We start from the raw sequence: 22,866 nt of genomic DNA on the forward strand, positions 1-22,866 counted from the left end.
CAAAATAGTTAGACTAACACAAATTCTAGTGGCTGTTACTGCACTGGTAAAAAATGTTTGTTTATATTTGATGGTTTATTTTCTTTCCTGTAGAAGAATAAATAGCTCTGTAATAATATAAACTGTATTCAAACAAGGCTGGGGGGTTCATTAACCACAGTAAGAAGAGCAACTACAAAAGCTCTTGAAAACCTTAAAAAAGCTGAACTAATTTTCATGCTTCACTTCGGGACTTCCAAACACTTTCTACAGATGAAAGAAGTTGTTACAATGCAAGTGGAAACATGGAATACAATCCAAAGACTATTTTGAAGTGGTTCTTTCTTTAAAAAAAGAAACAAAACACTAGGGTCTATCATCCAATACTTTCCCAAATCTGGCAAGTATTATTTACTCTTTTAGTGTGACAGGCGTTGGCTCCTCAAAATATTGCATACAATTCAAAGAAGAAAATCATAAAATGAACTGAAATGATCTGTAATTCTGAATACCTGACTATATCACATACTGTGCTACTAAAGAAAAAAAAAAAATTAAAAAATTACCCCTCCAAAAAGGATGACTAAACAGCCACCTAGACAAACACCTAAAACACTACAGGACTACTGTGTTCCTCTGGTAGAAGGCAGACACCACAAATGGAATGACCAAAATGACTACCTTTTCTGTGAAAAAAAGAAATAACCCAAATTCTTTTCTTTTGTTGATTGTATTTTTTAAAAAAGGCATTTTTGAACACTTCAGAAGTGATCAATATACTTAACAGTTTTGGTAAGAAACACTGGTAGATCTCATTCCAAACTTTTCACCTCTATCGCTACACCTTGTTTGTAGTTCAGCAGTTATTGATCTCATACCTGCTGAGAGCTGTTAGCAAATGTGCTTGTTGAAGAGCGATTCTAGTATCTTTTGGTGTGACAACCAGCAGATTGTGCAGAAGGCTGCAAACAGCTGACAAAAGGGCAGGTGTGACTACAGCACGCTGTTTAGACAGAGTAGCAGACATGGGAGAATCACGTTGACTTGGAGATTCTGTTGTGGTTGTATCGCTTTGACCTAGAATGTATTTAATAAGAAAAAGAAAAAACACAAAAGATTAATTAGAGCAGTTACATTAAAAAAATTGCTTTTTCTCTTTCATAAAATATCAAAGTTCCCTCTACATTTAAAACAGTATATTCTGGAATGAGAGAAAAAAAACCCCAGCCACCAAGAAATCAGATACAGGAAAAGTATTACTTAAAATACTTCTGCAACAAATGTTCCTTCTACAAGGCACTAATAATCATTAAAGATAAATGGTATATTTGGAAAGATAAGAGTTTTCATTTCTTTCCTTAACAATTTTTTTTTTTTATTTGTACTCTCTCTACACACATAATTTTATGTATTTTTTTACATTATATACATTGTTACCTTCCTACATATAAAGATAACTATATATACATCTGTGTGCGTGCACCTGTGTGTGCATGTGCATGTATGTATATGACAGCTTTACCAAAACTGAATGTTTTGAAAGGGTGACTGGATGACAGGAATAGAACCTAAGTCTTGAGTCACATTTCAAGCAGTATGAACCATTTTCACTTATTTCTGTCAAATGTATTTCATTTTCAAGGAAGTGTTTCACGTTTGTCTTCCAAAACAAGAACTAGAAGCATCAACAGTAACTGTTCCAGCAATATGCAAGCTTTATATGCATGTACAAATACTATAATATTTGTAGGCTAATACATTGTATTCATCATGTACACAAACTCAGTTTGTCTTACCTTGTGCCATAAGCCGATCAACTACAGTTTCAGGAATAAAACTGGTTGAATTTGTTGGGACTATTGCCCGAAGCCCAGTAACACTCCCCAGTGACGGTGATGCAGACCGAATCTAGAAAGACATAAAAAAGAAACTAGTTGATTCCAGCTTTTATAGAGCAGACTTCTATTTATATTTTGCTGAAGGGGTGGGAGGTGGGGAGAGAAACACCAACCCACCACAAACAACAAACCCACAAAACCAAAAACGATGTAAAAATTACTCTCCAAAACCAATTTGATTAAATTTTGCTCACTGTATGTATATATATGTAATTTATAAACATCCAATAATTGAAACTATTGAAACATGTGCAATATGAACAGCCTAAAACATTTCAGTTAAAACCTGATCAATGCCCATGTTACTGGAAATTCCTCCTTTCGTCCTTCTTTTTCATCCTTACAATTGACTCAATCTACATTTGGACTAAGATAGAAAGGCATTACTGAAGCATTTAAACTCAAATTTTTCATGGACTATTTGCTCTACTGAGAGCATCAACACTTGTCCATTTGTACCAGGACACGGTCAGATTAAAATATCATAAGCGCATTAGTCATCAGCTAAAGTTGAAGTTCCAAAGTCTTTCCAGCTCTGGGTACTTCTCTTAACCTTAGTCCTGTGACCCTTACATATATTCGTTTCATGGTGAAGATACCAGATATTTACATGACAGTAGATAATTTTACTGTCATACTACCATGCTCCTTCTACCAATTCTACGTTATCTATCATATTATTAATTTTGCATTCTTTCAAAAGTTCTTGATGATCTTGCTGCTGTGTTAAAACCACAAGCTTGAGATCAGAAGACCTGGAGTCTCCAGCTTAATAATATGCTTTTGTGACATGACAAGACCTGTGACCTGTTTCAGAGTATGGGATAAGCATCTCCCATGTCAGGTCACTTTTTCACTTCTGTTTTTTGTTTTCTAGCTGGACAATTCACATCAGATGAATCTTCAAGCGTGTCACTATACAGCATAAAGAATACAGAACATTGGGGAATCCAATGAAATCCCATGACAGTCACAGCTTAAAGAACGATGTTACTAGAATTCTCCTCACAGTCAGCTTTCTAAGGAAGACTGAAATATTTCAAAGGTTTTCCTTTTTAAAGCTTTATTAGAATATCAGTTGGAATATTTTTTTACCTAAGGAAACATCAAAAGTGACTTAATTGACAGAAAGGGTGGAGGGCAGGAAATCACAGATTACTCCCTTCCTAGCTATTGTATTGTTGCAGTCAGGTCACTGCTTTCCAGGTTTGCCTTTGATTTACTTAGCAGCATTTGCAGCTACAGAAACTCTCTTAGTCTCTTCTCATCCCGTAGAAGGTTTAACCACACCTCCCACCCACCATCACTTCCAAATAGTGTTAGGCTTCTGCCAGCACATCTTCTCTTGAGACCAGAGTCCCTGCATGAGCGAAAGGTTGCCACCTCCATGCTGTAACTCCCTTCTCTCCCCTATTTTCTTCTGGTTTCCCACTACTGTCCATCCTACAGTCTTGAATCTCTCTCCTCAAGCATGCTCAGTTGTTCCTCAGAAAAAATAGAAGGTTATTGTAACACAGAAAACAAGCTACAGTAAGATATGGGGTGCGAGTCTGAAACCCAGGATCACATATAGCTTGGGTCACATAAACACTAGGACATGCTTGGCTAAATAATTTTCTTGTTAGCAAAATGACGAACCAAACTGTACTGACCAACTGAAATTCAAATCCTATTTAGATTATACAAATAAAAACCTTATTTGCTAACTGAAATAAATTATTTAAAGTTTTATGTTTGCTGACTTATTAAAACCCATTATTAATATAAGAGTAACACAATCCATCTTGACACATGGTAAATTCTGCATTTATTCAACACTATACTTCAACTCCAAGTATTCTAGTAAATAACAAAAAAACCGTAACTCTGTCTTAAAAAGTACAAACCCAACTTCTAACAGTCCATATAGTTCTTCTGCAACAAGTAAAGCCTTAAAAGGAATTATTACTATGCTGAGAGTCATATTAAAGATACTTATTATGAATTTATACGAGCTTTCACATCCTAGCAAATAATATCTTCTACATTGCACAGCAATTCTTTCTCCATCTTCTAAAACTGTCTAAACACTTTGGGCAAAGAAATAAAAATAAGGTCTTAGATTATGTTAAAAAAAAAAAAAAATCAATAAAAGCTTTATCTGGTTAGAAAAGTATCAGCTTCCTGCACTGATGAAACATTTATTGGTAATTGCTTCACAGTGGGACACGGGTTAAAACCAGAAATTTTCTGCTATCTTAACAGAAAACATACAGTAACATAATGAAGTTGTTTCCACAATGCTCTGCCTTCCAGGAAAGAAAAGATATTACCGCTTTTATAAATCACCTTTGATAAGGATGAACTGGGGATCTGAGACATTGTATCTAGTACAGGATGTTTACTACTGCCACCATATTCTTTCGCTTAACAGTGAAACAAAAGACTTTGAAAGGGGGTTTAATTGGGGAAAAGAAAGGGTTGGGGGGGAGATGATGACTGCAGATTAGAACTACTACAAAAGAACACAAAAATTGTCTGAGTGAGGGTTTTGCCGTTTATCTACTAGAAATGAATAAAAGGTCTTTTCTTAACCTCTAGTATAAAAATGCCTCTGGCATTGCTTTAATAGGCTCACAGTGATTAATCCCATTCAGTTCTCTTTTCAAAGGTTTAAATCACTTAACTGTATAGCACTCTGGTAACCATGGTTCCAGAAAATAAAGCACACATTTTTATAAAATAGCAAGAAGATTTCATAGGAAAGAATGGCCATGACTTAAAGCTATCTGGGAAATATCTGTAGATCTTTAACCTGCAGCATTTTTAGCTCAAGTTTTTAAATAACTGCTCATTTTGCTAAGCAGCCCTGGGCACAGAACAGCCCTAGGGCGTTTATGCAGTGCAAAGCAAGTATCTCCATGCCAATTGGTGTTCTCAATCATACGTATTAAACACAAAACAACATGTTGGTTAAAATAAGAATAAGGATTTGTTCTCTATAATGATAACTTGAGTTAATGTTTAAACCATGAATTCTATAAAAGACATAGATTTTTAATCTTCTCAGAATTGGATTTTTTGCAGTATCCACATTCCAATTTACAGAAAAATAAAGATAAATTTGACAAAAATCTGTAATCCACTGAAATCTTAAAGACACCGAGTATAGTGCATATGAGTTAACAGAGTACAGACAATCCAGCTCTGCTGCTCTCTTCTACATGACCTTGAATCATTGATTTCATCCCCACGTTGCTATTCTTTACTCTATAAAACAGGCAAAATTGTACTTATGGCTTCTGCAAGACCTCTGACAGACTATTTTATAGACTAAACTAAAACAGAAAGATTTTTGTTATTAATGTACTTGCTTTTTAATTTTCTCAATTTTACTTTCTGCAAATTTGGGGAAAAATTTGGGGATGGGGGAGAAAAAAAAAAAAAAGATGAAGCCAAAAAGTAATTTAGATACTATTTTTACTTAAGGTTATATGAACCCTGTGTGAAATCACCCTTTGATAGCAGATAGCTCAATCAAAGTATTGGTTACATGAAATCTGAAAACAGAGAAAACTAATAGTGTCTTTTTGTCAGAACTGTTTTCAAATATAAAATTAAAAACAAAAAATTCAGCAGACCTTTTCTCTTCACAGAAAAGAAATTCACATAATTCAGTAAAAAGACATCACTTTTGCTTCTGCAAAGATCTTCAGGATGTGGCTTACTGAAGAAAAAAAAACAGTTTCAGCTTTCTAGACTGACATTCATGAAATGAATGGATATAGACATATTTAGAACTTTTTTTAAAAAAAAATTATTAAAATATTAGAGAAGAGCTTCTGATAGGAACAATACTATTTGGTTTGATAGCTGGTAACTCTCAATTATTTGTGGCTGTTGTCATCAAACCTGTACCATACACAAAGAAAAACATCTTCCCCTTCAGTAAGACCTGCAGACTCCCTTTCATCTGCGATGGGGAAAGCATGCCATCTAGTGGGCTTGGAATAACTACATCATCTTGCTACCATCAATATATAAAATTTGGAGACAAACTTCTACAAACTTTTGGTAATGACTTCATAAAAGTATTTCTTTTTGTCATCCATCAAAATGGAATTCTTTGGGCCAAACTGTAGGAACATAAAATTTGAAGTTACATATGAATAAATTGCAAATGCCTGACTTCAGGACAAGTTTGAGTTTTTAGAAGTATTTCCAAACTTTACTAGATAGAAAATTGACAGTCATTAACTGCCCGCTGAAATACAGTTTGTATTTAGCCTCGGTTCCCTACGTCTATCTTTCTTCTCCTAATTAATATTGGCATTGGAACATCAGACCTCTGCATCTTGCCTTCCAGCTTGGAAACTTACCATCTGTCATGTCAGCACCAGTATTTTTTTAAAGGTAAGAAACTTAGGTAATAAAAACAAGAGTTTACAGCTGCTAAAAAGGTCCATGAAGGACAAATGGAAATTAAATTAACTTCTATAAATGACAATCAAAATTTTTGTGTGAAATCTTCATATGTATAAGGGGAAGGAGTAAAACAAAACAAAAACCAAACAAATAAAACTCTCTTACATTAACTGTAAGGGCATAATGTTAGCAAACATGAATTCTACAACATCTGGGAGACTGATACAAATGACTATCTTAGTGTTACATTGTGCTTTCCACTTTAAATAATTAGTTGTCCATTTGTTAAATGGAATAGTAGAGCTGTGCTTTTATGTTAAACTATGATGCTACTTTACACACATAAATAAAAAAACCATTAATTTGATCTAGTAGATTCCAAAATATTTTTTCCCTTTTTAAGCTACTGAAGCTGAAGCAATTTCATGTAATGAACTCTTCAGCTCCTCATGAGATCTCAAGCACAATTTTAAACAGATTAGACACTCAACCCTGATAAGAATGGCTGAAATTTAACTTTTCACTGAAGTAACATGAACAAAACAAGATGAAATTTGTTCAACTTTTATTCCAATAAGAAAGTGGCAGTCAATTCATTCAGTAAAAAGCAATTTGGAAACTGCTTTTAAACCTGAGATTCTTATGTAAATGTTATTTTAAGCAGTATTCATGTTAGCATCTACTTCCTGATTTACATGCACTTTCATTTATTTTAGTTTCAAATATTCAAATTTGAATACTTGTGTTTAAAATAACCCTAAGGCGTTTGGGGGGGGGGGGGGGGGGGGTGTTTTGTTTTAGATGAATGAAAATCAAATTCATTAATGAAATTTCCAAGAAAGAAATTTTAGCTTAAAACTAGAGTATACTTCTTCCTCAATTATTATTAGAAATGTGCCAGATAACAGTAACAGTACTAGACAGCAATACATTTATAACAGAGTCAAAACAGTAAGGAAAAATTATAATTGTGAAATATTTTGAGACAAAATTTCAATACTGACTATTCTATGTTATTTTTAGTCATGATCCACAGCAAAACTGGGCATAACAATTTTAGTCAATAAAATAAGACAGTATCTTGTTGTGCTTTACCAGTCTTTGTCATATCAGCACATCTGTTTAACAGAAAGGAAACTTCTGAGCTATGATTTTATGGCTTCCATAATACACTAGATGGTTATTCATAAATCAAAAATTTTTGAAGAAAATATAAAATTATTGAAATGGATTTCAGTGCAACATGTCAGAGTGTTCTTGGAGTTATGCTGCAGTCTTTGAAAACATATGATTTTTATCAGGTAACTAGTGAATGTTACAAAAGCTTCCTCCACAGCCTGATCTGATATTGCAAATCTAATCTGGAACTGGAAGAATGTGTTTCAATTTCTCTTCCTTTGCATTTGCCATCTTGAAAGACAGCATATGTTTACAGCCTTTCATTGCAGTAATCTTCCTAGCCAGAAACAAATTTTTCAAGCAGCCACCTGCCTTCTTATATTTTTCTTGTCTATTTCGGGTCTTGCAAACACTTGTGCCACTTCTACATTTTATAAAAGCATTTTCAGAATCCAGAGTTTATTATGACACAGAATATTTAACCCAATGTACTTATGTGGTTTTGATTGATCCAGTTCTGTAGCTGTGTAGTGTAAATATAGGTTCACTCTGAAAGGACAGTTTAGATAAAAGCAGCAGAAGTGACAACTATAGATGAAGATGACTGCATTTTGTCAATAAATCCAATTACAAAGTAATCTCTGGAGAATACGTCTTGCTGTGAGAAGCTACATAATACAGTACTGCCTTATGCATTTAGCTAGTCAAGGTAAGCTATTTTACTTATTTTTGCTCGGGTAAATAACTATAAAAGTTTTCTTTAGCATATTAAAGCTACTTCAGAGTAAATTCCAATTTAGTTTCAGGTTTTTAATTTTCAGTTTAGTTTCAGTTTTGTTTTGTGTTTTGTTGGTTTTTTTTTTAGCATTTGTAAGAGTGTTACATTTCTTTAAAGCATCTAAGGAACAACTTTACATTTAAAATAAATAGATTACTCTGCAAGTTACCATAGTTTCAGATGTTGACTGAGAATGTGAAGATTGGCTTTGACTGGATGGACCCTTCCAAAGATTAAGAGAATCATCAAAATCTGTAGGAAAACAGGAATCAAAAATCACAAATGAACAAAAAAAGTTTTCTTTTTCATTACTATAAGACCAGCAGAGAGCATAACAAGCCTTTCAAAGGATTGTTTGAATGAAACAGAAAAAGTAGCCAACCACAGTTATCCATCCAAAGATCTCAGAATATAAGTTTTCACACACTGTACCTACGAATTCTTATCCAGCAAATCCCTTGAATAAACAGAAATTAAATAAAATACAATTTTCAGTGCAACATAAAATAGTATGGAAAAAGCTACACGTAGCTCAAACTGCAGTTACATAGCCTTTAGTCGTGTGAAATAGTTCAGATTTAGTTTTATTTAAAATGTAATAGTACAAAAGTATTGAAGATACAGGGGTCTCACAGCACAAACATAATGAACAGATGTGCTCATCTTCAAAAAACTTCAAATTCACATTTTAAGAGAAGCAGTTTCAAGAGAACCCATATTCATAAATATAATGAAGGCAGAATTACTTTGTAAATCTGTTTCAGAATAAAGAGTGCCAAAAATTTTATAGCACAAGCCTGTCAATAATAGGTTTTGAGGCTTTCATACATTTAGAAAACAACAAAGAATAAAGCACTAGATTACACAGATTCTGAGTGCAAAACCCACAAAAGTAGAAGTCCTATATGTATCTTAGCTAATTACTAAACCGAGATAACTAATTTTAGTTTTAACATAACTTTGCAGATGAGTTTTTTTATATTCCTGAAAAATGTGAAGAAATTACATTGGGGAAAAAAACCGACAAAAATAGTTTCAGGAAGATAAACCAAAGCAAGATCTTCTATTAAGAGATGACAAGGGACCTACTAAAAAGCAGAAACAGGTCATTATAGATAAACAACACAATTCTGAACACATGAATGAAGAATTTACAAGCTTTTCAAGCACTATAGTTTTAGAGACAGAGCAAATGTCATCCTGTCCTCCCTTTTTTAAATAAACAAAAATTTTGTTTGTTGTTCCTGAAATATCATAGATTATTCTTCCCCCTTATTTCAAAGCTCCTGGAAAAACATTTTTTTGGCTTTGCTTTTCAATGACCTGATAAAACATATCTCAACTGCTCACTGAAAAATTCTACAGTCCTGGAGTTTGAGTTGCTCTTAGATATGATATTGCATCAGATAACAGAACTACTAAGAGGCACAAATAAGAGGACCATGGGAGAAATTAAATGTGTGGAATTGAAAAAAATTACACTTATAGATAAATAAAGCAGCCACAGAAGAAACTGAGGATTTTTATGGCTGGAATTTTGTATACTGCTGAGGTACTTCTCTGATAACTCAGTGACTTAACCAAGAATATTTCTTTTCCTTGGGTCTGTCAAAGTCATAACTCGGTAAGGGAAATAACATTCCTCTTCTGTTCATGCTTCTGTAACATAAGTTTAACAGAAGCAGACCTACAAGAACTGTTTAAATCTGTAGCCTTAGAAGATGGAAATAGAGAAACTTAAGCATACAAAAAAAGAAAGAAATCAAAAAGGATGAACTTACTAATTTTCCCTCCCTTGAACAGTTCTTCAGAGAGCTCAATCAGTAAAAATTTGCTAGCTTTCTAACCTTAAGATCATAATACTCATTTAGACAAGAATGTGGGTTCCCACAATGCATCATAGTAAGACTTAGAAATATTGCTCAGAAAATTATTAGTCAATATAAAAGTTAGATCTGAAATACTCCAAGGGTATATAGGTTAAAAAAATAAATCAATGCAATCTGAGTATTAAATTTGATCAGCCTATGAATTAAATTATATCTGAATGTCTTAAAATGCAGCTAACATGAGCATATTAGAGTCCGTTCCTACTCATGTATCTCTGAAGTTGGACAAATCAAGAAAATGTAATGCAGAACCGATTACATCTTTTCCATCTGTAACTTTTTAAAGATGTAAATAACAGCTCAGAGCTTTTCTCAGATATGTTAAACTAGTGACTGATCTACTTTTTAAATCCTCAGAGCAATATTTTGACTTAACAACATATTTAAGTTCATGGCTTATATAATCATTTTCCGTTCCATTTTTAGTAAGAATTATTTGAGGTAAGTTACTCAAAACTAGAAGTTACTTAAGTAGGTTTAAAATACTACAAGATTACATTAACATCACTTACCAGTTATACCACCTTTTTCTATGATGAGGTTGCCTTCCTTGGAAGAATTCAAATCAAACATGTAACATCCTAGGTAACAGTGTTTCACCATCTGATTCACATGTTCATAGAATTGGCAGTGATGCAAAAGGGCCTTAAGTGCAGGTTTTCCTGTCTGAGAGAGGCCAGATTCTTCATCATGTACACAGGGACCCTGAAGACATGAAATCCACAAACACTATTGCTTTAGAAGAATTTTTACATAAAATAAACTGTTAAAAAAACCCTGAATTAAGCCTAATAACTCTGTGTGTGTGTGTGTGTGTGCATACATAGCTGGTTTACAGGCTATAACTAATAGATTCCAAAAATAAAATGTAGATTTTATTAAGGCTGAGCTAAATCATAATATTTTACAAAAACTGTAATGATTTATCAAAATCGAAGTAGCTATTTAGCTCCTGAGAAATTTGTTAACAGCTAAGTAGAAAGCCACAGAAAGCTGTAACTGGGTGGTTTATAGATGGTATAAGTATCGGGAGACTTTACAATTTTAATTACTCATTTAAATCTACTAACAGATATCAACTAATAAAATAAGTTTTCTTTGGAAAAAGAGCATACATACTAAGAGTAAATGTCCTGAAAAGGTCACCCTGTTCTAAAGCATACTGCCATTATACTACATCTATACATGTCAGTCTACTATGATAAAAGAGTTATTTAGAAAACAAGACATAAAAAGAAAGAAATTATCTTTGAAGAATGGTTTTCAGTCATTTCTTTTAAAATACTGACTTCAGGGAAAACTTCTGAGAGCAAAGGATTTGCACCCGAAAAGAAAGACTACATAGTCTTATTTCAAATAAACAGTTTGATTTGACTGCCTTTTTTACAGTATTTCTCCAGTGTTTTCTATGGTAACAGAAGAAAACAAGTTTTATTAAGCTACAACATAACCTGTTTTAGAGTGACCATAAAAATGGGCAAAAGAACCCAGACTGAGAAAAATCCAAACCAATTACATTCTGCAAGACAGTTTTAGGAGACATCTTTCAGTACTTCAAAAAGAAACTAGTTAAAATTATGGAAAGAAAATTCATCAGTGCTAACTAGAAACTTTCTTTGCCAGTCAGGAGAGAGCAGTCGTAGATCAACTGCAAATAAGTAATTTGAAAAACACTATTTGTCCCCAGGAGGCTCTAGATCTCCCCCAACCCTTCCATTTACACTGAATGCAAGCTTACTTTCCAAGAAAACAAAACAAAAAACAGATAAAGTAGAAGCAGAAAAATTATTTTGTGTTACAGAGTAAGTTATAAGCAGAGTTTTGGATGGCTACTGCTCATTCTTTTTGGTTTCTGTAACATACAAACAGACTATTTTCACTATTTGCTTTTTATGCCAATTAATGGAGAAACAGATAGGACAAACACTTTGAAGAAGAATGTAGTATTTCATGTAAACTGTTTGCAATGAATTATAAAACTTTACTTGTACACTGTCAGCAATATACTTAGACTGTATAAACTACAACAAATGCATACTTTGGAAGTTTTGTTAAATTTAGTCAAAATTTTACTATCCAGAACTGTCTTCGCCAGTTTAAAAAGCTAAGCAAGATATTTTACTGTACAACAGGGCCCTAAAAGAGTTACTCATCAGTTACATTCATACAGTGCTCCAACTTCAGCAATCTTCATACAACACAGTATGTTGCAGTCTTAGAATACTTTGCACCAGTTAACTTTACTCACAACAAAAAAAACTTCCTATGCCACTTTTTAAAGTGACATATCAAAATGAACTATAAAGCAGATCAATTAGGTAACAGCAACACCATAGACATTCTCGTGAAGATACTGGCCTACAAACTCCATTAACAGCCTTGCCTTTTCCAGCCCTATTTGCCTAAGGGATAAAATGATAATGTTCTACTTTGGCTATGGTACATTATTGCTGCTATTCATCGAGATCCACTTAATAGCTCTCCTTTGAACTTGCTTGCATTAAGGTCAACAGACAAACCATCTTATTCAGTGCAAGGGAAAAAAAAGTAACTCTGAAATATAGAATTTGATCCTGGATGTCTTACAATTTTAATTGTTGTTTGTATTTTCAACAGTTTTAATTTACCAGTTACCATAAAGTGTTGTTTGATAATATCTTTCAGCATGAACACTTAAGTGATGAGCAATTTCCATTAAATTGCACTTCTTAATAAGAATCACATTGACTCAAAGCTTCTATTAATTGCACTGGAATTCATCCAGAATTCTACAACTGGATTCAATTTTTGTCACCTCACCATAGCTGTTGAAATGTTTTAAAAAAAGACTAAGCAACTTTTAACAGAGTTTATATCAACAAGTCACAATGGCTGCCCCTTGTAAATCCCCTGCTATTATGGATTTAAAGAATTACTATTCACATTGATAAACTACAAGCAGTAAGACTGAAACAAGGGCCAGATTCATAAGATTACTTGAACATTTTCCTTTATTATCAGATGTAAGCAAAAGATAAGACATACTGTAAAATGCAGCTCTGCAAGTGATAGCATAATTGATTTTGGGTGCAGCTAAATCATAGATAACTTATCCTAGTAAAACAAGAGGAATGTCTTTCAGCACTAACTTGATCTTTTGCAGAAAGGAACAGATAAAACAGGATATGGTTGCATCTGCAAATTTCTTCAAAAAAAGAACATACACACTTCTCATATAGGTACAATCTCACATACTGGAAGGAGCAAGACGGACAGAAAGAACAGGTATCAAGGCCACAAAAATTTGAAAAATGGGGAAGTAAGATCCAAAGATCTTTATGTAAAATGAACCAGACTTGCTGAAGGTAACATGAGATGACTGACTCAAGGTCAGAACTGGAAAAGTCTCCGGTTTGTATAAATATCTGATGAGAGAAAGTAAAGGGAGACAGACTCTTCTCATTGGTATCCAGTGACAGGACAAAAGGCAATGAGCAAAAATTGAAATACCAGAAATTCTATTCAAACTTAAGAACAAACTTTTTCCCCTGTGAGGGTAGTCAAACATTAGAACAGGTTGCCCAGAGAGATTGTGGAGTCTCCATCCTTCAAGATACTCAAAATCCAACTGGACACAGCCCCAAGCAACCTGCTCTAGTTCACCCCGCTTTGAGCAAGGGGTTATGTTTTCAAGAAGCATTTAAATTGACTTAAGCAACAAGCAGTTTCATCTTTCTTTGGAAAGGGTTGTTTCTCATCACTTACATATTTCTTTCAAAACATTTTATAAACACCATATTCTCAGCATTTCTTCTTCCTCATAGCCCTCAAATCATGTTGTATTCCAAATGTGGGTAAAATAAATGACCAACTTCTACCCTAAAACATTAATGATACTATGTAAGTAAGCAATTTTCCTAGGAGCCAAAAGATACTATATTCATGGAATGTAACATACATACAAACTAACTGGTTCTTTTCTTGAGCTTGCTGGAAGTCTGAAAGAAGTTTGCCTATTTGTATATTTCTCTATCCAAAACATTACCTTCGACATGTAGGTTTTTTTAAGTTTATATTTTATAGGTATACTGACATAAGTTTTTGTATCAAATAACGTCTCTGTGACACTAGGACCTTTCTCATCAAATGCAGTAGTCACTCACTTGCCAAAGACAATCTTTCACATCTTCTGTAGGAACTGGAATCACAAGGAGATTTTGTAGAATAAAAGCGGCCTGAAAGAAACGAAAGCATCAATATTGCCATCTAGACATTACAGTTCAAAAAACCACATCAGATTGAACACCACAGTCTACATATTATTCCATTGCTTTAGCCGTATATTAAAAACCAAAGAATTTTCATGTTCACGTTGGAAAAAAAGAATAATTAGAAGGGTATATAACCTAAACACCCTCAAACTCCACCTATGATAGATGTCATTAGAACAAGAGAAGGCTGCTAAGGAAAAAAAGACAAGGAAGAGATGGAATAGAAATCACTAGGAAACAAACTTAATTTTTTTTTATAAAATACTTTTATCACTGTTCCAATACAGTCAATCCTGTTGAATAAGCATTACATAACGAGAAGTACTGGAAAAAAATCCCTGAGCAGGAAAACCTGGTTAACTGTTTATGACCCTTCACTCTATTGTCCTCATGTATTGTTTTTTAATTATTATAAAATAATTGGGATAATGTAGGGAACACATTGGGACAGACACATACGTTCCAAATATTTTCCTTTTTAAATATATGGCATGTGTGTTTTTCTAATTTATATTACACACATATCACGTGTATATGTGGGTGGACTGAAACTGCTTTTTTCTCATTTTGTCAATCTTTTGTCAATAACTTAACCCTTATGAGACTACTAAAATGATTTGGTAGTTAACTAAAACAATGAAGCATACATTCTCAAAAGCATTTTGGACAAATAAATTCAAAATATTACTTTGGAATATGTAATTAGTTGAGCAACAGAGCTGGGAAGAAACTAACCCACTATTTGTCACAGTTGCTCTTTGTTAGTTATTGGAAATCAAGAAAAACCTTACAACTAGAGTTGATAGAAAGTTGCAAAAAAAAGGTGTACACAGTTTAAATATAGTATTATACAGGTTCTATGTGCTGTTCTACCCAAGTACAAACTTTCAGTTCTCACAAATAAAACTTAGTGCCTAGGCAAATTAGATTACTTCATGTCTGCAATGAAGAGGTATTTACTACAGATCAGGTGATGAGTACGCACCAAAGTGTTCATAAGTGGAACAAAACAGCCATTAAAATCTGTGCTAATTTGTTACACTTTAGCAACCTGTTTGTCTGCCCAAGTAAGCCTTAGGAGTTTTTGTACATTCACTTGTGTTGTTTAGATTTCTGCTTTTACACTAGTCATCTGTATTTGTTGCTTCTTGAGTAATTCTAAGTACGAAACTAAACATTTATTTTAATTAGGTAGTATGTAACTCACAAAGCAGTAGGTGTTGTGCAGCATCACAGAATAGATACATAAAATAAAAAATAAATAATAATAAAAAAAATCTTTTCTCCTTAATGAAAAAAAACTTGACAATCTAAGACAGCAGTAGGGCACAAGAAACATACCTCCCTGCGTACCATGCTACATTCAGACTGGTCCAGAAGAATGTTTATCACTGTTCCCCACAGCCCTCCTGAAATGTTCTGGCAACTTTCTGCTAAAGCAATACATCCTATTTCAAGAGATGAAAGAGCTGATCCTATTCCAAGTGCTGTAAATCTGACCTAGTATATACAAGCACAACACAAAGTGATATTTCTTACAGTAATTAGCAACACATTTTTTTAAACTCTTAAGTTGTATCAACTGAATCTGGAGCTTAAGGGTATAATTTAAAAAGTAACAGCCTCTTTTCCTATATTTCTCGGGCCTTACAATCACAACTATGTGTAGTAAAAAATGACAGAATTAATAAAATAGATTTTTGAATACTTAAAAATATTAAGATAGTGTTCAATATCCTTCACATTTCACCACATAAAATAGTTCTATTTAGCAAACAAAATTTAACAGATTTGCATCAAATACATTTGCTCTAAATTTGTAATTCATGTAAATGTTTCTGCTTGGCAGCTAAGTAACAGCAACGTCAACGAAAAGTGCTTATGAATCATGATCATCAGTGACTAATGAAAGCATAGAAGACAGAAGATGTAGGGAAGAATTTCTCAGATTATATTTATATAGAAACATTCTCCTTAACTTTATTGTTACTATTATTTAGGATATAGTCAGTAGCATTTTAAATAATGTAAAACAAAATGAAACAAAAATTTTGCAAATACTTAAGGGTAAAAATAAGATATCAACTTAACATTACATCAACTAACCTCAGGGTCTCTATCCACCCATAAAGGAATCAGCCATGCCAGACCTAGCTGAGAAGCAGCTTGTTCTTCACTGTTATCGTACGGCAAAGACCAAAGAGATATCCAGTCCTGATTAGGAAACAGAAAATAAATTAATAAATTATTTTACAACTCTTTCAATGCCATGCCAGTCTACCAACAGCCTAAGCTACCAGTGACATTTTGATTCTGTTTCTATAAACATGTATTTAACCTCCTAACTTCACCTACTGAGTAAAATTAAGTTTATGTTGTCTTCTTCATAGAATTGGGACAGCAGTGTTAAAGAGAGATTAAATATTTTACTTGAAATACTGGGACAATTATTTCTATTCAAAATTTACTCCTTATATTTTTTATTTTTGCTTATTATTAACATTACCTGTCTTTCTCTCTTATATTATATATGTGCAGAAAACTACCAAATAAGAACATGCAATTACTTCTTTGATCACAATTAATTCTTTTTTCTTCATGCACCTGCCACATGATTAAATAAAGTCAGGCACACTACCACATACTACTTAGCTGCAGATTCCATGAAATCATACTTGACTTTGCAAATTAATTTCTTTAGTTCAGGTCAAAAAAAGCCCCATACCTGCGAAGTGCTCTGTTTAACCATGGCAGTGCACAAACAATGCATTAAGTTCATAATGAATCATGATACCTAAAATTTTATGTATGTGTTTTCTGACCATCTCAGTCTTGTATATTTTTAAACAATAGATGACTGATGTTTTATTTGGAGCAGCGCATCTTGGATCTTCTCAATACACACAATATTAATTACAAAAACCACAGTATTTTACAATCTTTGAATTTGAAGATGGAGGGCATTAACATACAAAATTAAATACAAAACAGGTCAGCAAAGCAAGACTAATGAAATGATACCATAGCAAGCAAATAAAACATTGCAGCAATTCTAGTATACCCTAAGTACATGCTCCATTTCTCGTGTATTCCTACAAACATCTGTAAGTAACTTCTGACCATCAGTATGAGCTAAAGGATCTTATATCTAACTTAACAAGGCGGTTCTAATAATGAAGAACCATACTGGTTCATAATACTGCTACTGAGCAAAAAAATAACTTGCTTTAAGTAGTTTTTATTTCAAGTCATTAGACTGTGCATTTTAAAGTTAGCATTAATTTATTTATTTTTCTAAATCATAGTTATCCAGTGCACCTCTTATATAACACTGCTTGCACAGAGGAATAAGGCTAATTTTGTATTTCTCTTTCTGTAAGATTTGATGCTAAATAACATGATAGTAAACAACAGCCAAGATTTAAAATTTCTTTGAGATTATATGTTATTAGTACAATCTAGACAGTAACACTGTTGTATACACAGATTATGATTTATAGCCACAAAAAAATGCCACCGATCACTATGCTACTATACGTACTGTTCTACAAGACTGATATTAAAAAAAGTCCACTCCTTCATCCATGCATTTATGATCTAATTCTTTGGAGGCTGCAGTCTTCCTGCAGTGTACTTAATATTCCGTCCCTCTGCAATTTTAATAAACTTTGTCAGCACTTAATATCTTGAAGGAGGAGGACAGAACTGAAGAAATCTGGAATTTAGAGAAGCAGGTATACTGCTATTTCTAGTTACATATGCCCTTGATCATATTGAAAGGTTTTGACTTGTGGCTGTCACAGATATTAACAACAGTGGATATTAGTGTAATCATTTTGGAGAATTAAACTGTTGAATTTGCTTTAACTGCTTCAGGATGAAGGCCATTTTTTATAAACTCTCAAAAATTTAGCTCTAAAAATACACACATGGACAAAGCACAGACAAATTTTGCTAGTAAGTAATGATAGCTCCGTTTATAAGTGAGACAATAATTCTTTCATGTACGTATATATTCTTTCATGTCTACCTACAAAAACACACACGTGAAAGAATACACATATGTATGTGTAAACAGATTAGAAAGCCTCTTATCTACACAAGGCTGAAGAAATAATGCTGTTATAAATCCTTAAAATTATTCATCCTACATAAAACCTTGATTTCTCATTTTCTATAGACAGAAAATTATACCTTATTCTGATAGACCTTTCTAAATCCACAGTATTAGTTGCAGAATTATTTCAGTAAGTTTAGAACTGAATCTTCAACTTTCTTGTACACTATACTTTATTCTATTCATTTATCTAAAATTACATACCAAATGAGATTACCTGATTTTTTTTTTCATTGTTATTATCTGTTGCAATATAAGACATCTTCCATCACCACATTTGAAAATCCATCATTTAATTTTAGCAGTTAAAATATATCTATGCATAGCCCTCACAAATGACAAGATAAGGACAACTGTAATGCACTTACTGTATCCTTGGCTTGAGCCATCATTTCATGAGATAAGTGAAGCAAGCAAAGAACTGTGCTTTTCGTAACACCTTTTCCCATGAAGGACATAGCGTTTCCTCCCCATTCAACATAAAACGATGAGATGACCTAAGAGTGGGGGTACAAGTTCATGGTAGCTTTACTGTAAGTAGTACACAGGTGGAGTACAAACTGTCCTACGCACTACTAAATCATAATTTAAACTCATGAAAAGATGGCAGATTTTTAGCTGAAATTTAAAAATTTATTTATTTATAAGTCATGCAATGGTTTCCTATATAGTTAAACCTCTCAAGGTCAATGGTTTTTATTTGCTTCTTCAAATGAAGAATGCAGTGGAGCTTAATAATAAGCACAATATTGAATAGAAACCTGAAAGTTTGTTTTTGATGCAAACAGTCCATTTATTGTACCCAGTTTTTTATGCTATGTTTGGAATTAAAAATATAATTTCTTTTCAAAATTCTGTGTTCAAGAAAAAGGGTAATTTACATGTTTTATTGTGATTTGAATTGGAATAAATATATCAGCTTTCTATATCAAAGTCTAATGAACAGAAATAAAGGTCACTGGATCATAACATAAAATAAACAGTCTCTAACCAAATATCTAACCATACAGGTTAAAATAAAAAGCATGCTGCTTTCAACAGAACATGCCCAAGAATATTTTTTTTTAAATTATAATCTTAAGACTTACACTTCTAGATGTATTTTTCTCCCCAAAGCATGGCAATTTAAACCTCTCCATTTTTGCTGCTGTTCTTTCTTTCAGTGTCCCACTCCACAAGAATTCCTTTCAAACCCATTTTCTTCCCTCCCCTCAAAAAGAAACCTACATTTACTTTCATATTTAGGCAAGTAAAACTGTGTAATTCTTCTGCACATAGAGCTTATGTATTACCAGTTTATTTCATTCCATAACATTTATTAAGATTTTGTCCACTAATAATCTTTCTTTCACATGGCACGATCTATCACCTTGGTAACATTTTTAGTCTAGATTTCAAACTGCAGAACTCATCTAATCAAATAGCTCTAAAATATTTATTTCTACTCAAGAAATCTTGGCAGGTTAAGACTTCCCCCTAAAAGACTATCTTTTTTTCATCACAAATAGATTATCATCTCTATACAAACTTTCCTGACACTTATCTGGTTGCTATTCACATCATTCAGAATCACGAACGAATCAAAACTACTTTAAGACTTTTCCAAGCCTCTACCAATGCAACAAATAGATTTTAGTATTTGAAACTACAAAAAAAACTTCTAAATATACCTACCTTACTGAATACTCATAAAACAATCAGAAAGCCAGATCTATGCTTTTCCTACAGTTTTAAGAAGACTGGAGTTCTCAAAAGATGAAATTTTAGGAGCAAAAACTAATTGCCTGTCACATTCATGGACTTGGCAAACGAATAAGAACACTGAAAACAAGAATGAATTTTGGCTTCCCAACAACTGCAGCATCTTGAATTACCTCTTTTCTGCCTTCTCGGTGTTAATAACCCACCTAACGAGTTACTGTTCCCCCAGACTCCCTTTCACACATGGATTTTGCCTGTGGGAGATCTTGGATTGTTCCTCTTAGTTTCAGTTATTAAAAAACCCAAACACATCTATTTTTCATCTTGCTTAAACTATAGTCACTTTATATTGCCTCTTAAATAGGGGATGAAGGCACACACAATATAACCTATCATCATAAGTACAGATACACATCACTCAATCTAGTCTCAATATTTTTGCTATTTACTTAGCAGAAAAAAGCATCTTTCCTACATCTATTCCTAGTGATTATATTCACTAGAAGTACATCCTAAAAATTATAGTGTCATTAGTTACACAGTTCTTTATCATAAGCTACTTACCTCAAGAAGACCTGTTAAATATTTTTTACAAATTGTGACAGATTCAGCTGTAGCAGAGTAGGTACTCCACTCCGGAAGTGCGGTAACATGAACCATTCCTTGTAATGTTCTCTCCAGTGAAGGAAGTCCGTAAAAATGTGGCGCATCCGTTAGCCTTAAGCATTGTAGCAGCTTCAGAGCCAGCTCAGTTCTGAAAGAGCCAGCAAGTTCCAAGGCCTCTCTGGTTTAATTGTAAAAAGCAAAAAAAATCAACTGTCAACATGAAGCTATTATAATGAATCATTTTACAAGAGGCCAACGCCTCATTCTTCTTACTGTTAAGTCTATGAGTCTCAGCATCTCAATTAGTTACTATTGCCTTATGCGCAGATTAACATGGAATTAAATTTGACATTTCTAGCTTTACCCAGGTTCTGAAAGCATAATATTGCATCTGATTGTAACAGGGCTGCTTAACCAAAATAGGGCAAATTAGATATAACTAATTATTAAGGAGCATGTTAAATAAAGAGCAAGAGTTTGAAGATGATGGATAACATAACAAGAAGAGTTGCAAAGCTTAGTAGCTACGCTTATGTTTGTTGTGGTTTAAGAGACAAGTTTAAAAATATTTCCCACAAAATACTATCAATCTAGAATTCAGGTAGATAGAAAATACAGGAGTGTGAGACATAACTAGCATGGATTTCTATAATCCTCCCTTTTCCTGCTGGCAAAATTTTTAGAAAATTAATAACTGTGTGGCAAGAATGAAGAAGGTAACATTTTGAAAGTATCTTTACAAACAGTTATGTTCTGGCACTTAATTAAAACAAATATTATCTTAAGCTGCAATTTTAGTATCTCTTAGAATACACTTGGACAGAGAGATTTAGTGTGAGAAGATGTTATATTACAAACTCAGAGGAAAAAAAAAAAATAGAAATTCGTTTCTGTGTTTGCTTGACTGACAGAAAAAAGTTGGAACTTCATGCTGGAAGTAACTGTCCTAAATAACCACTAATGTGCACTGATATACTGTATTAGGCCAAAAAGGAGTTCAATGAAAAGAAATATTTGTTGATTTCTCAAATATTTCAATGTTTTACTCTGCTATAAACAAATGCTACAAAATCAACCGAGTTATCATTTGCTTGTGCAAATTTCCAGCATTGAAAAAAAAAAATAGCCCATCTTCTTTCTGCAGTTTAATTATCGTTTGCTGAAAAAGTGACCACTAGTACATGCTCTTCCAAGTTCCCCAGTTAATTTCCTAATTTTACTGTGAAAAAGGCCTATCTAAAGTTGATCTTCATTTCGAGTATATTCCATTTTTACAGTTTAAAATGATTGAGTCATGATGTAATTCTATCCAAATTCTGACAGAGATACAGCAGCAGTAGATATTATGATCCCCCATCAGAATTACACTGGCAGGTCCATTTACACTGTACCTGTCAGTCACTGACATGGAACAAAATAACAATGTGTTAAAAAGACGAATGAGTTCTTTATCCAGTTGCTGCCTGACAGCAGTCTGTATTTCATCTATTTCATCCCGCACTTGGGATTCTGGTCGCACCAGGAGGCCCAAAAGGGATTTTGGCTTCTAAAAGAAAAGAATAGAAATACAGTCACATAATGCATTGTTTAAATATTATTTCAATACCCATACTAAAGCCATTTTTCTGTTGAGAGCTTGCAAATCACGCACATTATAAATCACAAATTCCATAATTATTTTACTAAGAATTATTTCAGTAAAAAGCACAGTAAAAAATTCCTATAATTACCAATTACTTGAATCTTGAATCTACTAAATGCCATAAAAGAATCTACTGTTAAGGCCTTTAAAATTTCCTGACATTAAGCCATGACAAAGTGTATTTTGAAGCATGGAAGAAAAGTCAAAGTTATATACAGCAATAACTTGCAACAGAAAAAAACCAGATCACAAAAACCAGAAAACACATAGTAGAAATATTAGTTCAAGTTGTATCTTGTTGCTTGAAAAACTTAAAATCATTTGATAGAAAGATTTTATATTAATATATTGAACAGGCCATACTTATAAAATTTTATAGGATTCCCAGTTATCCATATAAATTGAAGTACCTGAATTCTTTAAGTAACTGAAATGAAGTCTACTAGCATTTTTTTTTCTGAAATGGTTAGATTGTATTTTAAA

At 33.1% G+C, this 22,866-nt stretch overlaps 1 protein-coding gene across 12 annotated transcripts in view; it reads right to left on the bottom strand.

Moving 5' to 3' along the window:
• The window catches only part of RTTN (rotatin), a 91,843-nt gene that overhangs the window by 26,115 nt on the left and 42,862 nt on the right, over positions 1–22,866 (bottom strand). For 11 of the 12 annotated variants that reach the window (XM_041123140.1, XM_041123138.1, XM_030012491.2 and 8 more), the window contains 10 exons: positions 22,133–22,287; positions 20,700–20,919; positions 18,803–18,931; positions 16,424–16,531; positions 15,659–15,817; positions 14,210–14,281; positions 10,580–10,772; positions 8,348–8,430; positions 1,776–1,887; positions 858–1,056 (listed from right to left, as the gene is read on the bottom strand). In XM_041123140.1, coding sequence (XP_040979074.1) covers positions 858–1,056; positions 1,776–1,887; positions 8,348–8,430; positions 10,580–10,772; positions 14,210–14,281; positions 15,659–15,817; positions 16,424–16,531; positions 18,803–18,931; positions 20,700–20,919; positions 22,133–22,287 — 1,430 coding nt within the window. The remainder of the gene's footprint in view (positions 1–857; positions 1,057–1,775; positions 1,888–8,347; positions 8,431–10,579; positions 10,773–14,209; positions 14,282–15,658; positions 15,818–16,423; positions 16,532–18,802; positions 18,932–20,699; positions 20,920–22,132; positions 22,288–22,866) is intronic. The other variant, XM_030012492.2, reaches the window with a different exon arrangement.

The sequence above is a fragment of the Aquila chrysaetos genome, chromosome 4 (genome assembly GCF_900496995.4).
Source record: "Aquila chrysaetos chrysaetos chromosome 4, bAquChr1.4, whole genome shotgun sequence".
Classification (NCBI taxonomy): domain Eukaryota; kingdom Metazoa; phylum Chordata; class Aves; order Accipitriformes; family Accipitridae; genus Aquila; species Aquila chrysaetos.